Genomic DNA, 24,910 nt, shown 5'->3' with positions numbered 1-24,910 from the left:
GTATCAAGTAGTAAATTGTGTTTTCCCCAGTAAATTATATCCCACTTTCTGTCTGTCTGCGGTTTCAATCCCAGAAGAACGACCCATCTAAAGCATTTGCACTTTTGACGGATTCTTGCAGAAAATGACCCTTAAACACAGAGCGAGGGTTGGTGGCGGCAGTGGTGGGGATGGATAGGCACTGAACGGGCGAGGGAAACGCTGGCTGTGTGGGTGACGAGCGGAGGATGGAGGGGGGTTGGGTTATGATGAATTAAAGATGACACTCTCCGGCAGCCCCTGCTTTCTAAAGATCGCTCTGTCGGCTAATGCAATGTTAATGAATGCAAATGGTGTGCCTAACCTCTCTCCACCTGACCAATGCTGGACGGAGCCTATAGAACTGAGCGAAGAGGAGAGGAGAAAGAACGAGACTCTCTGTGCTTGTAGCCCACTGACTTGCCCACCGGGGGATGTGATGTGTGTGGGTAGGTGCACAGTACCTGGATAGCCAAGAGGAGATGTTATTCTTCTGCACTTATCTACGGAAACCCTGAGAGGCAAGTGAAAAGAACAAAAAAAATGTAATACTAATAATGGCAAGTCAAGTTTCTAAGTTCAAAATATTTGTCCTCCAGTCATTTCCTTCCTACGTATTTTTTCATGCTGTAACAAGCTGGATTCTCATGAAGATGGTTTGAATCACGTGGAAAAGTGCTTGATTTCCCCGTGGAATTCCCATTTTCTCCATGTGTAATTATGCAGTATCGTTCTGTAATAAGGTCTAAATATTTATCCACTCTAAACACAATTGCAGAGAATGGCACACTCCAAGGGTCGTAGTTTTTTTAGTACAAACTTTAGTACAAAGACTTGAAATTGAGTGCTAATATCTTTTTTGTTTATCCGTTTGCCTCTCTGTATTTTACCCGGATAGCCAAGAGGCTGTTAGTCTTTTTCTTGAATACCGTCTTTGCACAACACTAATGGCAGGGAAATTGAGTGTACAAGGTTGAAGTCTGATGCAATGTGGCGTCCCAGATGTGTCGGGGCCAGAGAGAATGTCACCTTGCTGTGTTGATGGGGTAATTTCATCACTTTCTTGCTGTTCTTGCATCTCTATTAATTTCCTTATCTGGTGATGCATTTGTGCTAACATCTGCTCCTGAGCTGACACTTCTTTTGTTTTGGTTAATCTCTGTCATCTAGTTTTATCCCCCAAAAAATGATGAAAATTATACTTAACCGTCATGTTTGCAATTGCTTTCTAACTTTTTTGTATTCAACATAGAGTTGTACAATAATAAAAATATGGCTTTTCGAGATCTTAGCACCCCAAGTATTTTGTGATTAGGTTTGCAATATAATTCTATATATTTTTTTGTCTGTACAGATTGTGAAGTCCCTCACATATTCTTAGAACATGGGTGTCTAAACTATAGGTTCAACAATATTCTTGTAAAAAAAAGACAGGATATTTGGTTTTCTGTTCTCTTAATATCCAGAAATATTAATTTGCGCATGAGATTTGTGATTTGATAATTGGGTATTTAGTTTTTGCGATATATTGTTCAGCCCTACTGACTAATGACAATTCAGAGTCACATTTGACAGCAAGGGCAGAGTCTAAAGTGGATGAAGCATTATCGAAAGGTGACTACATTTATGATTTACAAATTAAATAGCTCTGGCTTTGAATATATGAGTGTTTGTATGCTGGCCACATAACTGAAAAGAAGTGTCAGATTTGTTGTGGGCCAGATGTGTCTAAGTTCTTTTAGCACTATCCTTCATGCAGTTCTACCAAAAACTACCCTTGAAAATAAAAGTTACATACCACTTTTAATTTCAAACTCATAGACTGTGATTTTTTCACCTGCTCCTCTGAATTAAATACAGTTGTCGCTCTGTAATGTTCCACAGAATGGTATCAACACGAGCAGCAACAGGCAAAGTTACAGATCTGTGGAGGTATTTAGCGATACAAATGCCTGTTATTCAATAAATGCAAGTTGGATAAGTTTAATGCCATACTGTGGAATATTGCAGGCAAAGCAATAGCATCTCCATGGACACAAACAGGCAGTGGACCATAAAAAATATCATTTATTGTTCTGGAGATATGCAAAATTAAGTGTAATCTTCTGAACAAGGGTGTTGCGCAGTCAGAATTTTCCATTCACCTTTTGTTTAATATTCAACCTTGAATACTTGAATTTACAGACAAATTCAGCACATTTCTGATGCATTGTCAAAGAATTTTGTCAATAGTGCCCAGCCCTAACAGACCGCCATCAGAAATGTTACATAGAACACATTTAAAGTACTATTTTACTACTTTTAACTTTGCACTTTCTTTGAACACATCTCTAAAACACTCTTCATTATTCTTCACTTCACTTTATTCATTACTATTCATAATTAGCTTGATTGCTGCTTTGTTTAAAAAAATAAAAAAATAAAGAAGGCTTTTCTTTTCACTCATTTTCGTTTGACTAAAAATAATAAGACAGAAATGACTGTCTCTACCAGTTGTCTTTACACTTGTCAACATTTTAGGGGAGCGTTGTTGAATATTTATCAAACAATCAAGTCGGAAGCCTTCCTACTCTTTCTACTCTTCAATCAATATTCCCAGGTCTATTTATTGCCTTTTTTTTTTTTTTTATCAGTGGCAGTTTGAGAGATGGCAGGTCCGGATCACTTGAAACACATTCCTCTTTGTTACACAAACACTGCCTTTGCGAGCGTCAAAATTCATCTAAGACCCGGTGATGCAAAGGAACTTGTCTATCCCCACGAGCAACGTCTCTGAGGAGGGCAGATTATTTTCTCTTCAATTTTCAAATCAACCACATTGTCATCGGTGTCTTCTGGGAATCGTCGCGACAACACATTGCTTCTGAGGTATTCCTGTTAGCTGTGTGTAGCTGCTATTTTAGAGGCTTTTGTGTCAACTTAGGTGTTGCAAAGACTTAGGTATTGAGTAGAATACATAAAAATACTAAAGACACACAATATATGAATAAAAGTTGTTTGTTTTTTTGTCAATATGCAAATGACTGTGTCCTCAGTTGCACAGGATTTGTTGTTTCCAGAAAGAATAAACGCTAAAGTAAACTAAAGAATCAAAAACTGAACTGTTGCCCTTGATACAAAAGTAAAAGTACTGTACTTAAGTATAATGTTTAGGTATCTGAATCTGTTCAGTGTTTTACTTTCTTTCTTTTTTTTTTTACAGTGGATACTTTTACTTCACAAAAGTTGAGAGCAGTTATTCTACTCAATTCAATATTTGAAATAGATTTTAAAGTTTCATATGGTTTAAGGGGTTATTTTTAGGATGTTCATGGTGATTTCCTGCAGAAAGGCTTTGAGTAAACATAATATATATAAATATATACATAACATGCATGTGTGTGAAATACTTTTTGCTTTAATGTGAATTTTTTTTGCTCCTGTATCTGTACTTTTACTCAAGTAAAACACTTCAGTACTTCTTCCAAACCCGACCTTTTCCATTTTAATATTTGATGACACGTCACGTCGGTTTCCTTTCTTGTCCTCCTGAAGTGGACGACTGATTACTCTGAAGGGAGGAGGGTTCTCTCTTGTTTGTTTATCACTTTCTCTGTAAAACGCCAGGCCCAGCGGGCAGCCACGGGCTTCATCACTGTTAAGAGCTCATTTCAATCCTGCTGATTTCTCCTCTTGATTTCTTTCTCCTTTATAATGTCTTTTTTTTTTTTCTTTCAATTTTTCTTTTTTGTTGTTGTCCCGGTCTCTACACCTCCTCATCTACTCTTCCCGCCATCTGGATTCCATTTATAAAAAGGTTAAACCGTGTCATTAAACCCATCTTTTCCCCATTTATTTTCCGGGATAACTCACAAATCCTCTCCATTGTCACTTTGAATTGCAAAACAAACCAACATCCTTGAAGAAACCGAAGAACGACAGAGAGTAAATAACTGAACGAATAAACAAACACATATTTACTCGTGAGATTTACCTTTTAAGTAGAGTATTTGCATTTAATTTTGGGATCAATAAAGTACCCATGCATCCATCCTGCTTGTAATATTCTTAACCAGTTTTGTACATAACATTTTTAATCAACATTTAAACTACCCAACGTCATATACTGTTTTTTTTTTGTCGTAAATAGCAATGAGTTTGTCCAATCCCTCCACAAACATTCTTTCATTCATTGTTGTAAAAGCCCACATCTAGAGCAGGGGAAAGCTGTGTTGGAAGGTTCAGTAATCCTCTGAGAATTGTCCTCAAGTATTGACTAAAGAACCAGCAAGCACATGTTTTATCGATCCGTAGCCACACAATCATACACCCGCGCTCACAAAGGACTAGAATTACGCATGCAAGTGGCCGCAAAATTGCTGAACTCACCTTAAAGACTCAAACGCAATCACGGTCGACCTGCTCCTGCTTTTCTTCCACTTCGCCAACACCCACTAGATGTTTTTCCTCATCTTTTCTTCCCCGAGCCGCCGCAGTATGTAATTATGCGTGTTGCTGTGATGTATCATGCGACTCCTTGCTGACGTGTAATTGTGTGAAGAGGCCAGTCGTATCGATCTCCCAACGCAGGGCTCCATCAATGTTTAATGCAGTCCCCTCCCCCCGTCACCCCCACCCGTTTTCACCTCTATCTGTGGAAACGGCCTACCATTTGCTATCGATCGATCGCCCGGTGCTAATGAGCAGCAGTGCTTTGTGGGATTGGGAGCAGTAGGCCTCCTCGGTTAGCGCTTTGGTTATGGCACAGTGTGAAACTTAAGGGTTTTGACCATTTATGTCAGCCTGACACTGTCACTTCTCCGTGTGATGCAGAGGAGTAAACGTGGCTTTTTTTCGAGATCTTAGCGACTTATACATTGGCATTTACTACTAGATTCACTAGCAATGACTACGCCATAACAATGGAATACAAAAGAATGTTTATTGATAATAGTGATGAAGGATCGATGATGGATCAATGATGGCTGGCTGGGTAGAGACTCAGGATGGGGGCTCTGTCTCGGGTAATCAGCCCAGCCGATTCAGAACCCCCCTCCATAGATGGTGATGTGTTAAGGTGACGATGATAGAGACATGGTGTGGGAGGGTGGGGTCGAGAGAGCAGAGACAACAAGAGATGCTGGGATTGGCCTGTATATAGGCCTTCTGGGTAATTAGAGGCGTGGTTAAAGAGTGGAGGTGTGGTTGCTGGAGAAGTAAGAGGTTGAGGCGTGGTCCTGCTCCTGAACCCAAGTTAACGATTAACGTCGTCAACTACACGTTGTATGATGTTTAGTATTTACTTTTTTGGAGCGCTGTTGATTGGACAAAGATAAGATTGGACAAATGTATGTTCTCCCCACTTTATTTCCCTTTGGGGCACAAAAGCTAAATTTAAAGAGAAGTCCAATTGTCAATTTTGATGAAAAATTGTCAACGTTGAAATAATAACTGTTTCATATTTATTAGTTATGGAACACATTACTATGTATATCTATCAGTCTCTATCTATTTTTCTATTTTGGACAGTTTTTGGGGCTTTTTTGGGCCTAATGTCTATACCTATTATATCTATAGGTTCAGGTTCAGGTTCCTTTATTTGTACATTTCCCTGACAAATAAATACATCAAAAAGTAGAATTAAGTGTTCAGTATTCCAGTGCACAATGGTTTTAGTATTACAAACAAGTTAACACAGTAGACTAAAAGTAAAAAGAACGGGGGGCTCCAAAATGCAGAAGAAAATTGACATACAGTCATTTGCATTTTGTTCATCAAGAAAATCCCAGCTGGAACAAAGCTTTTCTTAGACAACTACAACAATAAGTCTAAAAACTACTGCAAGGCTTTTACCAATTCTACTTCTTCTACTGCCATTGTTGGGAGTAACTACAGTAGTATATACTCGTTATAATCTCAGTAACAATAGATACAAAGGTGTTTTATTAGGGTGCGCTGCACAGCTCAAACACACTCCAGCGCTTCAGTGCTCACAGTGCTCTTTACGTGCACAACATCCCACAAACAGCCCCGCTCAGATTATGGAGAAAAGTCCAACCTGGGCGTCCCATGGCTCCTTTCCTACTCTTTTACAGCGCTGTAACTAATAATATATAATGTATTACAATTTCAGAGTAACTTGCCCTACACTGCTTGTTGCTACAGTATTTACAATTAACCAGTGTCACAAAATATATAACTTTCTCTTTCATCCAATCCATTAAGAAAAACATAAAAACAAGGTCCACGCATGAAAACCCACAGCGCTGAGGACGTAGCTTCATTTGAATTCCTCTGACAGCCTGCAGCTATTGTTTTCCCGCAGATTTATGGTGCCGGGTTCCACCTTCAACATTAAACTCCCCATGTTAATATGTTTCTCATAGAATGCACTGCCACCGAACCTGGCTGGGCTTTTAATTTATTGTGGCCCGGAGGTGACGCTGACAGTGCACTCTACAGAATACAGCAGCAAAACAGGCCCGGGCCCCGCTCCAAAAAAGCCTGAGAGAAGTCACCCGCGCCTCTGCTTGTGTTGCAAACGGCTCGATAGAAAGTGAAAGGTGAGAGCGTTGTAGGGCAGCCAGACGTAACAGTGATCAGAGCATCGGAGCCACTGGAACAGACAGGAGTCACCCAGTCGCAGCCACAGGAAAATATCAAAAGAACCAATGATTATTAGGCTGTGGATTGATTTTGAGAATTATGAAAGCATCAAATATAGAATTGTCCTGGTCCTCTGTTGTCCCGGTCAACAGAGTGAATTTGTTTTGTGCAAAGATGTCAGGCTAAAATAAATAAAGTTCTCAGCCATTTCAATAGGTTTAAAAGCACAGACTCTGATCTGAAATGTATTGAAATAGAAGTAATTTGTATCCACTGTGAAAAATTACCTAATTCGACCACAGATGATGTTTTAAGTACAGTTACTTTCCACCTCTGGTTATTTTGGTGATTTTGAGTCCTAAAGCAAACGAGAGCCTACAGACGCTTATCGCAGACTGTAAAGTGATCTGTATTCCTATAAATATGGATTATGCCCACTAATTGCATGCGCATTTCGGTCATGCAGCTTTTAAATCTCATTTTACGCTAATACACAGTTTAATTTATACAATTGAATTACAATAATTAAAGTGTATAGCTCATTTCTGAATGGAACTCTTCAAATCCACTTACTATTAAACGGCTGAATGGTCCATCTAACAGCACATTTAAACCACACACACACACACACACACACACATGGACACACACGGACGCACACACACACACACACACACACACACACGGACGCACACACGCACACACACGCACACACACAGGTGGCTTCAGTCCCTCGAGACGTTTTTCAAATTCCCTGGCGTCAGCAGACAGGTGCCGGCTGCCACACCCCAACGCTAATACCCATTTAGCATACATGATTTACTTATTGGTAACTCGGAGATTCCGCTAATAGCAAGCCCTTGTCCCTGCGGTCCTGCGCAGACGCCCCTCCCATGGGCTTTTGACCTTAGCCGACTCGCCATTGGAACCATCTCCGGCGTTCTTCCTCCCATATAGTTCTTTTTTCTAAAGGAAATAGAAAATGGTTGCCGAAGTGCCTGTGTGATCTGACTAAAGCTTGTGTGATTTCCCTGGAGGAGGCCCTGGCAGTCCCCGCGACGCGATGCTGGCTGGCGCTGAGGGCTGCGTGCCTCTCCTATCTTCACAGCTGACAGGGAGCTGCTCAGGCGGGAGGGCTGGAGCGGTCTGCAGGAGATAGACAAAGCAATGTGGTTCTGGGGGAAATTGAAATATTCTAATGGAAAGTGGGTGTGAACAGTTCTGTCATTGCAGGTGTGTGGAAAATGGAGCTTTGGATTGGGCTATTGTAGAGGTGTCAGCGTTGGCGCGTTGGTATATTGTGAGCATAAATGACTAATGAATTACCGTGGCTTGATTAATTTGTCGTAGGTATGTACAGAAAATTAAAGGTTTTGCTCATTTCTGCCTCTTTTCTGGCAAGGATATTATTAGTTTATTATTGCATATCTCAAGTCATCAAGTCAGAATATTTTAGTTTATTTAGTTTTAGTTTTCTCTCCCAATCATGAATAAATCTGAATAAATAAAGTCAGGCTGGTCAGAGAGAAAACTATTGGATCACTTTTATCAATGTTGATCAGTAGGCATTAGTAGAAAATCAGTTGGCAGACCGCCGTATATCGCATGTCCGCGCTCCGTCTGTCTTTGTGTCCCGTCCCGTCTAGATTCACTTCCTCATCAGACTAATTTCTCTGTGAATATGAGTCTGATTGTAATAAAACACAGCGTTTTGAAGCCTAAAATACAAGGAACATGACTTCTACAGTGTGTCAAACGCTTGCGCTTCCTGCTAGAGTGCACCCCAGTGGCCGTTAGACAGTAAAATCTATATATTAGACGCTTGTAATTGCTACAAGGTTCAAAGCGTGGGGAAAAAGTGGTGTTTTAAAGTCTGACAAGTACGGTATGTTTTGATAGGTAGAATAACAAAATGCAATTGAATTTCATATCAGAATACAACTGCAGGTTCAGAAATGTAGAACTAGGCAATTTGTAATGACTTTATGTTGTTTAAAAGTATCACGATGCGCATCTCTGTATCGAGACCCGTATTGCCAATAAGTTGATATCGATATATTGAGACACGTCTTGGCAGTGTTGTCTATTCATTTAATCAGAGTGTGAGTCCTGCCCTTGATCAACAACACGAGTGGGCGTTGCTTGCCAACCGTTTGCTATGGCGGCCGTCCAAGCCTAAGACACAGCCGTTGCGGGGAACATTTCGTCAGTCTTATCTGCTGGTGATCGCCACCAGACATTCCATTCACACTACTGTCTCCTTTTTTATCTCACTGTGGCCACAACAAATAAAACCAAGAAAATACAATAAGGACATTGAATATTTTTTGTGTGGTATTCTTCTCTGCATACATTTGTTGTTGTTGTCTGTCAGAACAAGATATTATGCCAACACCCCGTATGTTTAGTGGTGTTTAGGAATGTTGCAATAGCAAATGTGTGTTACCTGTAATTTTCTGTTCACTTTTAGTCACATCAGCAGTTCTTATACGTTGTATGAAATAAAATGTTTTGAATGTTTAAGTAATTTTTCTTACTGCCTTAAAAACATGAAAAACAGAACAAGCTCATTTAAACACATCACTCACTATATAATCTTTTCTGCACATCCTAACCACAGTGAGTTTATAAGTGTTAAAGGTAACTAACAGCATGCTAAAAACACACCTGTTTGTGGAAAATAAAATGCTCTATAATTAGATGCAAAGAGGGCACAATAGACTAATTTTCATTAAAATAGACGGTTTTACAACATATCTTTACTGTGAAAATCAGGTGCAACTCCTTTAATGTGACAAACAGATACAAAAAATACTTTACTTGGAGGTTTGGATCATAATGAATTTGAATTAATTTTGCTCCTAAAAGTTCCACATGGATTTTTTGTATATGCCTTATTATATGATATAGGGGTCAGTTCATTGTCACAGTTTGGGACTGAGTGGGTCATTTGAGTCCTGATCTTGACTGTCTAGTGGGGCTTTCCTATCCGACTGCCAATCACTTCATCTGTATGCACCAGAGCGACTTTTATCTTTTATAGCTGCTGTTTCTCTTATCTCCTCATTCCTGCCGCCATATCAGTTTTCAGAACCCAACGAACCAACAAGACAGATTCAGTATTAATCACCACGAGGCTGACACACGTTCTGAGCGAGCTGCGAGGATGATTTGTCTGTGGTTTGTTTTCTGTCATTCCAACAACAGGAAAGGCAACCAGTCTGAATCTGAATCTTTGTGTTCCTCTGCATTCCTCAAACAGGTCGACAGTACAATCGGCTCTTTGACGTGATCCTTTGTGTAAATATGACTGAAGAAGACTTTTAATTATATCTACATTTTTGTTGAGATAGCCATAAACAATAGACGGCAGCCTCCCTCGTTTCCTTGTATTTAGGCCTTTGGAATGTTGCCAGCCGTGCGAGTTGTCAGGAAATTTCCCCGCCAGAAAAACAGAAACAGAAATGACCTCAACCTGGCGCTCTTTCTCCCTGTTTTTGAAGCAGTTCTGCTACACACAATTTCCTTTCATTCACCCATGAATTCTTAGCACATTCGGACGCACTATGACAGGACGCACACAGACGCTTCATGACTGAGCGTTTAACAGCTTGACAGACTGACGGACTGCCATTTTTCCTCCTCCTACTCATGATTCCAGTAGTAAGGGATGGGAAACTGAAAAGGATTTGTATTTGTTGATTTCTTGGTGTCAAGTGATCACCAAAGCTTCTGTGTACTCTTGCCTCGACAGATGCTGCTTAAAATATCTTGTTCTGAGGCTAACCACAGTCTTTCTGTCTGTTTTGTTCCTCCACAGAGACATTGATGGACACGCGGGTGGCCACAGCGGAATTGGGCTGGACAGCGTACCCAAACTCAGGGGTGAGTTGAAGACATAAAATATACTGACATGTTACGTTTTCAGAAAATTATTTCACAACCCAAGTCAGATTGTTTTAACCAGGAGAGTAAAAAAAAAGACAATAGAGTGAGAAGTAAAGCATAGAAAGGACATGGAAAAAGCTGGAGAGATGATATGTTTCTAAATAGCTTGAGAGGTGATTGGTCTAAAGGCAAAACTGGCATGTGATTGGCTAACATCAATAAGCAATGATCATTATCAAATTCACAAATTCAAAAGAGAAGAGTGCAGATAAATGTCTTTCAGTCTCATGCAGAGATAAACAGAACTGCCTTGAGCCTGTTCCAGATTTAACTGCATAAAACGGAAATGCTGATTCCCCATGTTTAGTCCTGACTGGGGGCACCAGCAGGGACTGGCCTCCTGCTGGTGCCCCCAGTGAGTGTGGAGGAAATGAATAATGCACAAAACTGTTTTCAAGCAACATTGAGCGTCTGGAAAAATGCTTATTATTGTTGACAAAAAGTGTAACCAGAAAATAAAAACTTAGGTCAAGGATTCATATTTTCACCAATAAATACTTCCACTGTATTCTATGCTTTATCATGAGGAATATATAGCATTTAGGACTACATTCAGTTCACATGATCTATTGTTAATGCTTAGAAGAATACTTAATGCACTGAATAGCTACATCAAAATGTATTTTGTAATATATTCTGGTCCATGGTCTATTCAGAACTGTATATCCCGAACACCTGAATTTCCATGGAGTTTACTTATGTTATACTATAAAAACATGATGTCTAATACTGTGCAGTTTGAAGCCTAAATTGGGTGATAAAATATTGCAATGTATTCCTTTCTATTTTATGAAAGCAACTGTGTTCTGAATAGATATATTTTTAGGTACGTGCCAACACTGTATATTACATATGTCCACAACTCACCCCCGATTCATTGTACTCTCAATATTTATTGTGGCATATGTCTTGGTCAATCCTATCACAGTGAGCTGACTCTGTAATACCTTCAGAGATTTACAGCTTTCGTGGGATCTAACACATAAAATATTACACGGTCGTATGGACTGGCTGAAGAATAGGAGAGAAGAGTTAGTGCTACCCAACGTAACTGCTATCACGGTTATTATTTTCTCAATGTCCCGCCTGGTAATGACTTAATAACATAATGGGCCCATGAAAGCCCAGGACACAGTACCTTAGTCCACGCAAATGGTGGCTGCAGGGAAAGACATAATGATTCTGTACTGATACATTTATCCAGGGAAGAAAAGTATTAAAATTGTAGAGGTGGAGTCAGGAATGCCCAGGGCTTCGATTTGATACCAAACTATTTCCGACATCCAGGAAGTCTCATGCACATTTAGACAGGAAGAAAAAAGTCCCAAGTCATCAGTAAAGAACTTAGCTTTCATTTCATCAATAGCAGTGTGATTGCTCTATGGTGGTAATGGACTTTAAGAGAAGTTTAGGGCCTTGTTCTGCACTCCATAATTCGATAACTCCATAAAAAGCTCTATATGGCATTGACTCGGGGGAACAATCAGAAACAGACAATGACGAATTTGCTCTTTTCCAGGTCTTTGGGACTTTATGGGCCTTTTTACACAGGCCATTTGACAATTTGTTGAACCCTTTGAACTTAACATTGTGGTTCACTCTGACTTTTTCCAAATACTATTCTAACCTATGTCTTTGAAGATTCCCTGTTGTCAAGTTTAAAAGAGACTATCTCGACCTCTATGTAACCTTTCTATCCCTCTCTGTTTTCCCTTTCCCTGAAATGATCCACCACATGGCATCAAATGTCTATGGCCTCTATCTTGTATTCTTCATCTGTCATTTCTTTATATTTTAAATTACAGGTGTTTTTCTAGCCTTGTAAAAGAACATTTCTTACTGTGTGTGCAGCCACCTCACCACAGTAAGTTGGCCTGGCGGCTTCCCCTGGTGTTAGTCTCCATGGAGATGGATAAGTTTAAAACTGTGGAGTTATAAAGTGCACCTTTTAACTGATTGTTAAAATATGACTATTAAACCTAACAATCGTGCTCTAATGTGTGCTGTGTAACCATTTTATTAGGCCAACTAAATCCTGGATTATTATCAGAACAGTTTAGTGTTTATATATAAAGCTCATTATTTTTCAAGATGATACTACATACATTATTCCAGTCCATTTGGGATCTTTACCTGCCCCTTGCCACGATTACACATTCCAATCCAGATCCGTCTCCAAATGTCACCATGAAGCGATAAAACCCTGAACATATCCTGTCTTAGTCTACCTGACAAGTACTCATTTTTTTACACACCTTTGTCTTTTCTTCCTGTCTGACAAGGAGCTATCAAGGCCTGGATAGAGACATCCCTGCTGTTTCAGGCGTGTTGACTGGAGTAAGCCTTCAGGCACATGGAGCCTCTGTTAAGCATGGATTTCAAAGCTTTGACTGTTGTAAGGGTTCTGGCAGTGAGAGACCCGGATCACTAGTACAAGCTGGATGAGCTGACGGGGTCAAGGGGAGAAAGTCAATCAATATGTTGTAAAACTAAAATCTATTCTCTATAAATAATCTATAATCCTGCCCCTTGTTGGCCTTTGCTTTGGTTGTAGCCCACATACAGAACGACATGCCTTCTCCACCATCAAAGTCCTGGTCAATGTGGTGAACACTTTCTCTCCTCTCTCCAACATATTTCCTGCAAAAAGCCGTCTATCCTGTCTAATAAGTGATATAAAGCAATTGGGCCAAAAACGCATGTCAATCTCTTCATCCCATCATCAAAAGACGATTTAGGGCTTTTCAATTTATCCAATTTAAATCGAGTGTCACTCATTTCTAATCGTCCATGACCATCTTGGGTCTTTCTAATTGAGAGGTTTACAGCCAATACTCTCGAAAAGCTTGTGGTTTGGATCAGAGTTCAGACTTTGGGAGAAGAAATGTGACTATTTTAAAAGTCTGTGTTGTCAATGTGCAGGAAATCAACTTTGACAGCCTTTTTATTTCTATTAAAAAAGAACATATTTTGAGAATAACAAACCGGAAAATGTACAGCGCAGGGAGTTTTGTTTATGTAACTTCTGCGATTAACTGTCCAGAGTATTGTAGTATTAGTTCTTCTGGTCTTTAGGAGGGACAACAACTGTTAGGTTTGGGGTTAGAATGAGGAAAAATGTGTACTTTAGACTAAAAAGGTTATGTTTTGGAAAGTAGGGGAGCATCAAATCATTTTAACATAGAGAAGGAATAAGATATTGCTCTAGTGTGCTCAAGTTAAAGCCCCTAAGAGTCCTGTAAGAAGACCACAAAGGAGATTTTTAAGAAAGTACAGTATATGAAATTAGATAGTGAGCAAGAACAATATAGAAGAAGAACATGTACAATCCTGTTGAAAAAAAAAATCTTAATTCCCTGTAATATACTCCAGCTACACACAGAAATGCACTATGGGAAGATTCTCGTCAAAACAGAACAACATGTGTACTGCCGATGCATGACTTTGTGGATAACGCTGTCAATATGAAGGAGCATTAAATTGATCGTCACAGATATGGATTGACTGTACCATAGGACATAATAAGCATAATGAACATGATAGAACATTAGCTGAAGGTGAACTTGAGACAAAATCAATGTTATTATAAGCCCCCGGCGGGATTGGACACAGGCCTTAATGTAGTGCAATGTAAAGAGTGACACGTTTTATGACACATCCTCCTTTTAATAATGATGTATGGCTGTATATGGAGCTGGTGTTTAAGCGGTCACTGTGCTGCTGCCTGTGAACCTGCTAACTGCTGCTTAAATATGCATACAGCAGGGTAGACCGTCCGCTACGCTCCGACATGTCTCATTAAGTTTGTGGAGTCCATCTCTCCTTCAGCCGTTCAGGAGACGAGCGCGCCGAAAGTGTATTTGTGTTGAGGCCTACGGGGTTCAGTCTCAAGGAATTCTAATAGAATAAAGTCCTGGATAATTATAAATGGCCCCTAATTAACTGAAATGTTTTGAGAAATTGTTGGAAAATGTTTTGCCTATTAGTCTTTTGAAATGAGTCAAATGATTTTTCGCTTTTTTAATTGTTTTTTAAAAGGATTGTGAGGATATTCCACTTTGAAACAATGTATATGGGATGTAGGGCTCCAGCGATGGAGATGTTTGATGAATACCTGTGAAATGTACTTTAGGCAGCACCAAAAAAAGGAAATGAGACAATATGGATGACAGGATGGAGCCAACTATCAAGGGCTGGACTGAAATTACTTTGGACCTTTGCAAAATGGTCCAAATTCAAGTTTCATGTAATCTTTTCCAAGTTTAAATTTCAATTAAATACATTTTTGCCACGCCCCAAATAACAAAGACAGTTGCCTCGATGGATGACAATGAAATAATAACGAGGCAGCTTAAATAATGTTCAGAGGAATTAGCCAATAGATACATGTCCCAGCACCCCCTGTCCTTGAACCCTCTACCCACCATAATATATATAAACCACACATTCGACTTGAAAAATGCTTTCTAACAAGTGCGTCTCACCTTTTCATTTCAAATCCATCTCTATGAAACAAATAGCCTATCATCCTTTAATATGTTAATGTAGCTCTATACAGGATGCTAAAAACAGCCGCTCCTTTGACATTGAGGATGGTGTTTTTCTCCCCGTCTCTCACCTGAATCCTTGTGAGTCAGTCCTTGCGCTGTTCGCCTGTCACTTCCTCTTTCTGAAGCGTAGACTTACTCTGTGATAAATAAAATATGTAGCCGCACGATGATGAATGCCCCTCGACCTTCCCATGTGACAGAACAGACATGAAAGACCGAAGCAAACTGCACCAAGGTAAATGTGGCTCCAACTGGGCTTTTCACATTCTGTCACCCAAATAATCATCCTGTTTATGAGGCTAAATGATTAAAGAGGGAAAAACGCTTAGCACAAAGAGAATTCTAACAGGCGAAAAGAATGATTTTTGTGGCCTCCCATGGAAGGCCTATCAGAGGAAAATAGAGGAAAATGGCATGTGAAATGACAAAGCAGCACACGAGTGGCTGAGAGTGGTTGAGCTGTGTTGGAAGAGAAAGCTAGCTCTCCAAGGTGCTAGAAATGAGTGATAAAATGCTCAAAAGGACAGGACATTGGATTTTAGCTCAGTTGGATATCAACGTGGCCTCAAAGGGGATTTTTAGTAACATTCATCTTAGCATCTGTTACAATAATTAATATCTAGATTTCTTTTAGGCAGACACTTTATTAGTGTATTAACCTTGACATTTTTCGGTTGCTAGCTGCGAGACATCTTCAGAACTCTCACAGGTCTTGGTGACATGTCACAATATCAGCTGTTGTTACTTCCTGATCCGTGGTCAGCCTGACTCCATAACAGACTGGGACTGGGCTCAGGTCATAGGGGCTAAAGCAACAAGTTCAAGTGCTGGATCAATGAGGTCATCGAGTAAGTGAGGCACAGACCCCATCAACTGTGACCAAGAAGCATTCCTTTTATCACACTCCCCAAAAGACCACCATCAGAATGACCAGCCAGGTCCTTCAGGCTGATCCTGCCTCAACTAAACAACAGATACTGTGTGTGACTCGACCGGTGACAGTTCTGAAGATGTCTCGCAGCTAGAAGTGGGAAAAATGTCATGGTATAGTAAATCTGCTGCCTAAAAAAAGCAGAGGAAGAGGGTTGTTTTGATGATACTATATAGGAATAGATGATATTATAAAAAAAGTAAGAAATTGCTTAACTAGACCAATGGCAATATACAGAAAAGGGCAATCCATCAGAAATGTACTTGTACTTGTCTTTGAAGTATTGCACAAGCTGTGAATGGATTGTAAAATTAAACAGAAACATACAGAAATATGACCCTTTGTTTGAAGTTTCTGTTCTGTTATGATGTATCCACAAAATAACAGTGGTGCTTGCTGTAAAAAAGAGGATGCAGAGCAAGTCTAATCATAATCTAGTATAGTACATCTAAAACTTCACCCAAAGCCTTTGTTAATATTATTCTAAGGTACTCAGGAGACCTTGGACTTAAAACCAAACTATGCAGCAAGTGCTTAACAATGACCCGTGAGTCACAGGCAGGACATTGATTCACAATGGGCAATTTAGAGCCATCAGTCCTGTGTGTTCTTAGACCAGGACACGCAGACTCCAACAGATTGCACAGGCTGTTCTGCATTCATCCTTCTGCCGTCTTTCCATACAATTATCCACAGAAATGTACAGATTATTTAATTCATGAAAAAGCATGTTCAAATGTTTAGTATTGTTTGTATGTTCAAGTGTTTACATGTTCACTGTGGAATATTCAAGGACAAACTAAAGCGGGCACTTACACAGCATTCTGAGTCCTTCCCATTATATTGTTCTCTGCTTTATTAGGATATAAAGCTCAATCTGGCCACAGAGTTAAGTAGAGAGAAATTAAGGGAGATGATTCATTGATAAGGGCATCTGATATAAAACCTTTGTCAAAACACACACATAAAGGGAAGCGCCACTACCATCCATCTCGTTTCCCCCCTCATCTAAAAAATAAAAGGTGTTTTCACTTTCAATTCGAAGTCTGGAGGCATTTTGACAAATTCCATGGCACAAACCGTGATGACGGGGGGGACCAAGAGCTTGAGAGGTATTTGGAAAATGCAGGAAGGGGGTAGCGCTGGTCAGATTTCGAGTCGTGGGGGCGCAAGGATCAATTGTATGAGAACCAAAGCCAGGGAAAAGCCTTGTGGCGTCGAACTGTGTGTGCGGAAAGGCTGGCCTGGGTTAACTCATGTGACCGGGCTTCTATGCTGGGGCGAGGGGGGGGGGGTGTCGCCGGGGGTTACGCGGGTTACCGAGGCGACTGCCGCACCGACAAGGGCCAGTTGGTGCTGTGAAGCGTGGAGAACTTGAGGTTGCGGTGCGGAAGAGGATAAAGAGGGGGCCAAATGAGGCGCGAGCGAGGACCGTAAACGGAAGAGTTAAAGCGGGCGGCGTGGATGAGAGGCTGACATTTGGATTGTGTAGCAGGTGGGAGATAGAGTGGATTTGAATCGGATGTGTTTTTGTTTGTACTCGTGCGGCGCATGGGTGTCACATGAGCCCCTGTGTGTGTGCGCGGACATAAACCGCAGCGGTGATATGTGCCGTCGCATATCGCCTCCTGCAAGTAGGACAGGAGGTTACAAGATGGCTTTTGGAGTTCGTTTTCAGTGTAGGTTTGTCCGCTCTTTTGAGAGGGAACTGTGCATGTTACAGTTTGTTTGTTTGTTTTTTGTTTGTAGGTGCAGAGCTTTGCATTTCATCACATTTTAAATAGTCAATAATCAGCTTGGGGATTTTTAATTGACTGTTAGAAGTAGAGTTTGGACGTGAAATCAAATGATAATTCTTTTTTTTTCGTTAAATGGCACAAATATAAAGCATTGTCAATGAAATAGCCTGTGAATAAATATGATTTTTTGTTCTTAATAAGAACAACATAATCAAATAGAAAATTGAGATGCATAAATATAAATTAAAAATAAGAAAATAATTCCTAAGGTTAAATATACAATGTCATCCAAATGTGCAATGTGCTTGAAAAGTGCATGAGGCGGGGCAATGTTGTTTATTTATAATGCATATAAATAACTGTGCTTTACTGTATTTGACAAGAGAGTAAGTAAAAGGGGAGAGAGAGCAGGGAGGACATTCAGCAAATCGTCAGAGCTGGTAATCTCATGACGCTGAGCACAGTCTGGCATTGGTACTGACCAAATAAGTGACAGGCATTCGACCACGTACAGCCGAGTAAACTAGTGAAGCACATGGTGTCAATAAAAGAACATGTTGTGATTCATTTATTTTGCCATACCACATAACACTGTGCATGGAGAGAGACATTCATCCTTAACAATACATTTTACTGAAATTTTGAAAAGATTTTGACAACAAATTTAGATATTTCTGGGAACATCATTTTTTGCATACATTACCTCTTTTAATAGTTTGATAAAAACGTGAACCTTGACAAAGAGTTGTGCTCTGGCTCTGTAACTGGTTCAGCATTTATTAATCAAGTGTAAAACAACAATATTTTTTGATTGTTGGACAAATAGCTTCATGGCAATTAATAATTAACACATTCCTATGTCTATTATTCATATTTACTCATTGGTATGCTGTAAATGTATCGTCCACATACAGAGCAATATCATTTGCACAGACTAAGAAGGTCTCCTCCCATAAACACTGTTAGGACACTTTGTTTTATCCAGAACCTGTCTATTTAAAATCACTCCCTCTTAAGCACGAGACAAATTACAGGTGGTATTGGAGGCATCTGAGGAGAAAATCAGGACTTATCTGCCTGGTCGCTTCCCGTGCTTCATGCGCTTAACGGAGCTCTCGTGTGCAGTCGTCAGCGCAGCCCGAGCCGGTTCTAAAGTGCGTGAATAGATCCGTAACAGCCATCTCGCCATCTGCTGACCAGGCTCAATACGCCTCAATTATTCATAAGCTGACAGACACGTAGACTCACCGGTACGGAGGCTTAACAGGCTGAAAGAAGGGAAAAAACCTTCAAAAAGTCAAGAGAATGGTGAGGTCTGCTGAATAAAGATACACGCCTGTAGAGGATGGTGTTAAGATGGAGCGAAGGCGGAATGAACTTTGAACCCGCTCAAATGGACTTGGAGGGAAGATGGCGGCGGAGCGGTGAGTCACGGAGCCGCGTCCAGATGAGAGGAGGGCATTCGCCCAGACGGGGCCGCGTCAATGGGGAGAGCATAGCAACGAGTGCATTTGTGTGGTTATATTCACAAGCACATACTGAGAAAGACTCCCCTCGGTGCTTCTTAGAGCGGGATTATTACCTAAAAGTCTTCTCGAATTTGGATGTTTAGATTCCTACACGTTCCCTGCTCGCTGTAACGTCACCGTATGAGTACTGTTTTCCCACCGAATTACCAGTAAATCCCAGTAAATTACCATTCTGCATATCAGTAGCTAACCGTTGCTTTCACAGGTGAAATTATACCAGTACTTGACTGTGTTTAAACAGCATCTTACAGTTGATTAACAATATAACCGTCGATTAGGCTGATTGATAATAGTGTATTTAGGTCATAATATAATTAACTAAAACATTCAAATTTATTTAAATTCAATCTACTGTCCGAAAAATAGACTTAACTGGAATGTACGTTTTTAGTTAAGTGTTAAAAATGGGAACCAAAAAAAAAAAAAAAAAAAAATCTGTTGTTTGGTCATTATCACAGTTATCGCAAGTAATTGTTAAACGCTGATGTTTTTTTCACAATAACCGTAACATTTGATATTGCGACATCCCCACTCTCAAACTCTTAAATCTAAATCAGAATGACTAAAAATCTGTATTAGAGTAAGAATAAAAAAACTCTAACTTTAACTTAAAACATTTACATACATACAGTATTTTCCGGACTATAAGTCGCACCTTTTTTAATAGTTTTGGCCGGGGTGTAACTTATATTAATACTTATATACTTAAACTAATACTCCGGAACGACCTATATGTGATATTATTTGTTATTTTCACACTTGCAACCACATTTCATACTCGTATTTATGACTTATATATGTTTTTTTCTTCTCTGTTATGCATTTTTTGGCTGGTGCGACTTATACTCCAATGCGACATATAGTCCGGAAAACACAGTATTTATATTGGGTGAGGGTACGTATTGCACAATTTTACAAGTGAGCTGAATATTGCACAGTGACTTGACCAAGAGGATTCTGCAGCTCAGAGTTCAGCAGTTGGATGGCCGCAGCAGGAAGGATTTCCCGTGTCTAACATTGTGAACGAGCAGCCGACCGGCACATTGTGGAGCCAAAGTACAGCACATCCTGATTCTGGACCACAACCTCTTCTCTGACACTACCTGATATTTCCAAGTGTTTCCCCTATCCTTCTACCTCCATCTACTGCAGAGAAACTTGTACATTTGTCGAAGCTTTTCAGTGTAATTTCCATAGCTTCTGTATGAAGTTCTTGGAAACGCACATATTTCTTCTCCTGTTATTACTTCACTTTATTGTCTTCCTGAGAGCTTAAAACTAAATTCAATGTACCTTTATATTTCCTTGGCCTGATGGTGAAACAGCAGATATACTCACTTGGTATTGGCAATATTCATGCGTCTACGTTTCAGCTCAGCATGCAAACTGGGAGAGACAATGAGACACTTTCACTCGTTCAATCCACAATGGCGCCATTATGGAAACCTTATTTTTTTACATCGAAATTCTCATATAATTTGAGACGGGACAAAGTATACAGAATGCACCCTGCGTTTTCACATCAAGCTCATCTCTCGCTGTGCTGCTTTTTCCCCCTCTACCTCCTCCTTTTGCGAGCCAAATGACATGTGGCCGCTTCAATTATTGATTCCCTTCGCCTGTGAATTTGCCTTCCAGATTTGACAATTGAGAATTCTGTCGGATGTGCCAGGACGCTGAGACAATTTCCCATCAAAGTATGAATAAAAGAACAAAGTGGTAAAAGTAGGACAGAAAATAGATGGAGGGGGGGAAGGCGTTTGTGTGACGTGGTAAGGAAGTGTGATAGCGGGAGGGCTGCAGCGGAGTATATTGTGCACAGTGGGAGTGACCGATGCAAAGGTTTAAATCCTCCTCCTTCACCTACGTCTTTCTTTTCTAGTATTTCTGTCTGAGCTGTCGCTGGGCTCAAAGTCTCTCTCTCGCTCGGTCACGGCCGCCGTTTGCTTCTCAGAGTGGTTTTGGAGATGTCAGGTGTCAGATCTGGCAGGAATCCACAAAAATACCGTAAGCCGAGTTCACCGGTATGTTGGACTGTAAAAGAAATGTACCCAATATTAAGGCTTGAAGGAAGTTTACCACCCATTTAGTACGGTAACATTTAATCTAGTCATTTGGGACTTATTTACAGAGTTTATGTATTTAAAAAAACAACAAAAAAACAGTAAATTAATCAAATCAAAATAATAAAATCTGTGAACAAAGGCTCCCAAATTGTCCTGTATATAACTAACCAAAAAGCAAAGTTACACAATTAAGAACAAAATGCCTTGTCTTGTTACATCATTACTTTTTCAGGGCTTTAGGCTTTTAGTGAATTAGTCAGTTAATCAGCCGAAGACGTCAAATCAGTCAATTCATTATTTTTACTTTTTAATAGTTATTTTTTGAGGTTTTGGAATGAATTGTGACTTTTATCTCATGTTTTACAAACTAAGACACGATTAGAGCCTCTCTGTATGAATTAGCTGTGGCTTTGTGGTCTTGTGTGAGAGATAATCAATGTGAGATCTTCTGCCATGTCCCCTTTAAGTTGGCTAATCAAAGATGAGTCAGCCCAGAACTTCTTCAGTGCCTGCAGCAGTGCCTCTCAAACCTTTCCTGACGCGCCTCCCTCCGGGGTTAAAACATAAATCCATATTTCATATTTCCCACAAAAAGCACATGGGATCAAAGCAGAAATGAGGCGATATAAATGCACACGCAACATATTATTCAGAAAGGCTTTATATATCCGTACCAAGGGTCAGTTAGCGGAGCAAGTTTAAAAGATCCCGACTAAACAGGTGCACCACACTTTGAGAAGCTCTGACCTACAGGCTACAGAGAGTTATGCTTCATTTCCATACATCACCTGCAACGTTTAAACTACATATGATTTAAATTTAAATCTGTCTTCCAACAAAATGTCTCACTGATGCGATCTCACTGCAAGTTAAATCAGATTTTTTTTTTTGCCCAAATATGAAATGTGCCCAGATTAAACCTTCAAACGCCTGTCAGACAACAGCAGTGAAGATTAAAAGTGCAAATCAAGTGAAGTTATAATGAATTGGTGTGACAAAAAAAAAACTTTTGCCAATTTAAGACAAAAACTAAAGTTGAGTTCTCTGGAGTGGACTGTTTTCTACCTCCACCTTCAGATTGCATAAACATATTGTGAGTCACGGTGACCCAGTGGCTCCGCTGTCCACAGTCCCTCCATGGGGCTGTCAGGTCTGGACACAGTTCTGCTCTGAGCTTTTGAGCAGGGCGATGGAGGTAATGTTGCCCGTGGTTACAATGGCCCCGGTGTCAGCTGTGAAGGCGCCTGAGTGGTTGTCGCCAGGTGCTTCAGCAGATAAATGAATTCACTTAGTAGCGCATTAGCCGCACAGGCCAGCGCTGTTTTGTTTTGGTTAATTTAATTTTTTGCTACTAATTTGTTTTTCTGGTGGCAGTGACCTTTTCCTTTACAGTGAATGTGTCGAGTCCGGGGTGCAGCGGAGGTGCACAGCTGGTTACTTTTTGGTACATTTGTGACCAGAGGGTGTTTTTAGGTTTAGTAGTGTTCTATACATCTTCTGCCCATTTATTCATCCTAATATTTATAATAGTAATATGTATTACATTTGGTGTATACTATTTTATTTATTGTATTAATTGTATTCATTGTATTTATGTTATTTATTGTATTTATTTTTTACATTGTATTAATTGTATTAATTGTATTAATTTTATTCATCTTATTCATTTTAACCATTTTAACCATTATTACCAGTATATTCAGTATGTTTTTGATTTATTTCAACACCTGTCCATTGGGGGGCTTTTAGAACAATGCATTACACAAAAAAATCTGAAACTTGGCAAAGATAAGTAGCAATAATAACATGGATTTCACTTAAAACGATCATGTGTGCAAACTGCCACAGCCACAGTTTCAGACGTGTGTTAAAGATGTTCTGGTCACTCTGCAGTTTCAAATCAGTGAAAAGAGTTCCACAGGACGGGTCCATTGAAGGAAAAACGGGACTGTTCAAAAGAAGTTCTGAACTTTGGAGCTCTAGCGCCTCCACTGACAGAGGCTCTGGAGCTCCAGCGCCTCCACTGACAGAGGCTCTGGAGCTCCAGCGCCTCCACTGACAGAGGCTCTGGAGCTCCAGCGTCTCCACTGACAGAGGCTCTGGAGCTCCAGCGCCTCCACTGACAGAGGCTCTGGAGCTCCAGCGCCTCCACTGACAGAGGCTCTGGAGCTCCAGCGTCTCCACTGACAGAGGCTCTGGAGCTCCAGCGCCTCCACTGACAGAGGCTCTGGAGCTCCAGCGCCTCCACTGACAGAGGCTCTGGAGCTCCAGCGCCTCCACTGACAGAGGCTCTGGAGCTCCAGCGCCTCCACTGACAGAGGCTCTGGAGCTCCAGCGCCTCCACTGACAGAGGCTCTGGAGCTCCAGCGCCTCCACTGACAGAGGCTCTGGAGCTCCAGCGTCTCCACTGACAGAGGCTCTGGAGCTCCAGCGCCTCCACTGACAGAGGCTCTGGAGCTCCAGCGTCTCCACTGACAGAGGCTCTGGAGCTCCAGCGTCTCCACTGACAGAGGCTCTGGAGCTCCAGCGTCTCCACTGACAGAGGCTCTGGAGCTCCAGCGCCTCCACTGACAGAGGCTCTGGAGCTCCAGCGCCTCCACTGACAGAGGCTCTGGAGCTCCAGCGTCTCCACTGACAGAGGCTCTGGAGCTCCAGCGCCTCCACTGACAGAGGCTCTGGAGCTCCAGCGCCTCCACTGACAGAGGCTCTGGAGCTCCAGCGCCTCCACTGACAGAGGCTCTGGAGCTCCAGCGTCTCCACTGACAGAGGCTCTGGAGCTCCAGCGTCTCCACTGACAGAGGCTCTGGAGCTCCAGCGTCTCCACTGACAGAGGCTCTGGAGCTCCAGCGTCTCCACTGACAGAGGCTCTGGAGCTCCAGCGTCTCCACTGACAGAGGCTCTGGAGCTCCAGCGTCTCCACTGACAGAGGCTCTGGAGCTCCAGCGCCTCCACTGACAGAGGCTCTGGAGCTCCAGCGCCTCCACTGACAGAGGCTCTGGAGCTCCAGCGCCTCCACTGACAGAGGCTCTGGAGCTCCAGCGCCTCCACTGACAGAGGCTCTGGAGCTCCAGCGCCTCCACTGACAGAGGCTCTGGAGCTCCAGCGCCTCCACTGACAGAGGCTCTGGTGTTAGGTCTGATATCACGACCCGTCTGATAAAACCACAACAGCTCAACTTTGGTTTAACCTTTTTTGACCTGGCTTTTCAAACTTTAGATTGCTTAAAACTAAAACTACCATCCCCGAGCGCTTCACTTCTTTACAATTAATGCAGTGATTCATTGATATAATACTTATCAAAATAGTAATTTTCATCTAATAAAATGTGTCAATCAAGAGCTCAGTTTTACCTGTGATTTAGAAGCTTTAAATGATGAATCCAATTTTCACATTTCACTAGTGACAACATATCAGAAATGTAATTTAAGAATGGTTTAAGGAAGTGTCTGATATTTCATTGAATGTTGCTTTTGAATTTTAGTCATCAAACTTTTATATAAGCCCTTTTAGTTTTTCTTCTCTTCCAGTACCTACTTTATCGACA

The 24,910-nt window shown here is 40.9% G+C and overlaps 1 protein-coding gene across 2 annotated transcripts in view; it reads left to right on the top strand.

The window, feature by feature from the left end:
- ephb1 (EPH receptor B1) overlaps positions 1–24,910 on the top strand; it is a 250,745-nt gene that overhangs the window by 60,964 nt on the left and 164,871 nt on the right. For both annotated transcript variants that reach the window (XM_072441429.1, XM_072441428.1), the window contains exon 2: positions 10,424–10,488. In XM_072441429.1, the coding sequence (XP_072297530.1) occupies positions 10,424–10,488 (65 nt within the window). The remainder of the gene's footprint in view (positions 1–10,423; positions 10,489–24,910) is intronic.

Source organism: Eucyclogobius newberryi, unplaced genomic scaffold (assembly GCF_026437365.1).
Source record: "Eucyclogobius newberryi isolate DKJ021-1_F unplaced genomic scaffold, fEucNew1.0.hap1 SCAF_12, whole genome shotgun sequence".
Taxonomy (NCBI): Eukaryota; Metazoa; Chordata; class Actinopteri; order Gobiiformes; family Gobiidae; genus Eucyclogobius; species Eucyclogobius newberryi.
Note: the sequence above shows the minus strand (reverse complement) of the source record. Positions and strands in the feature narration are given on the sequence as shown.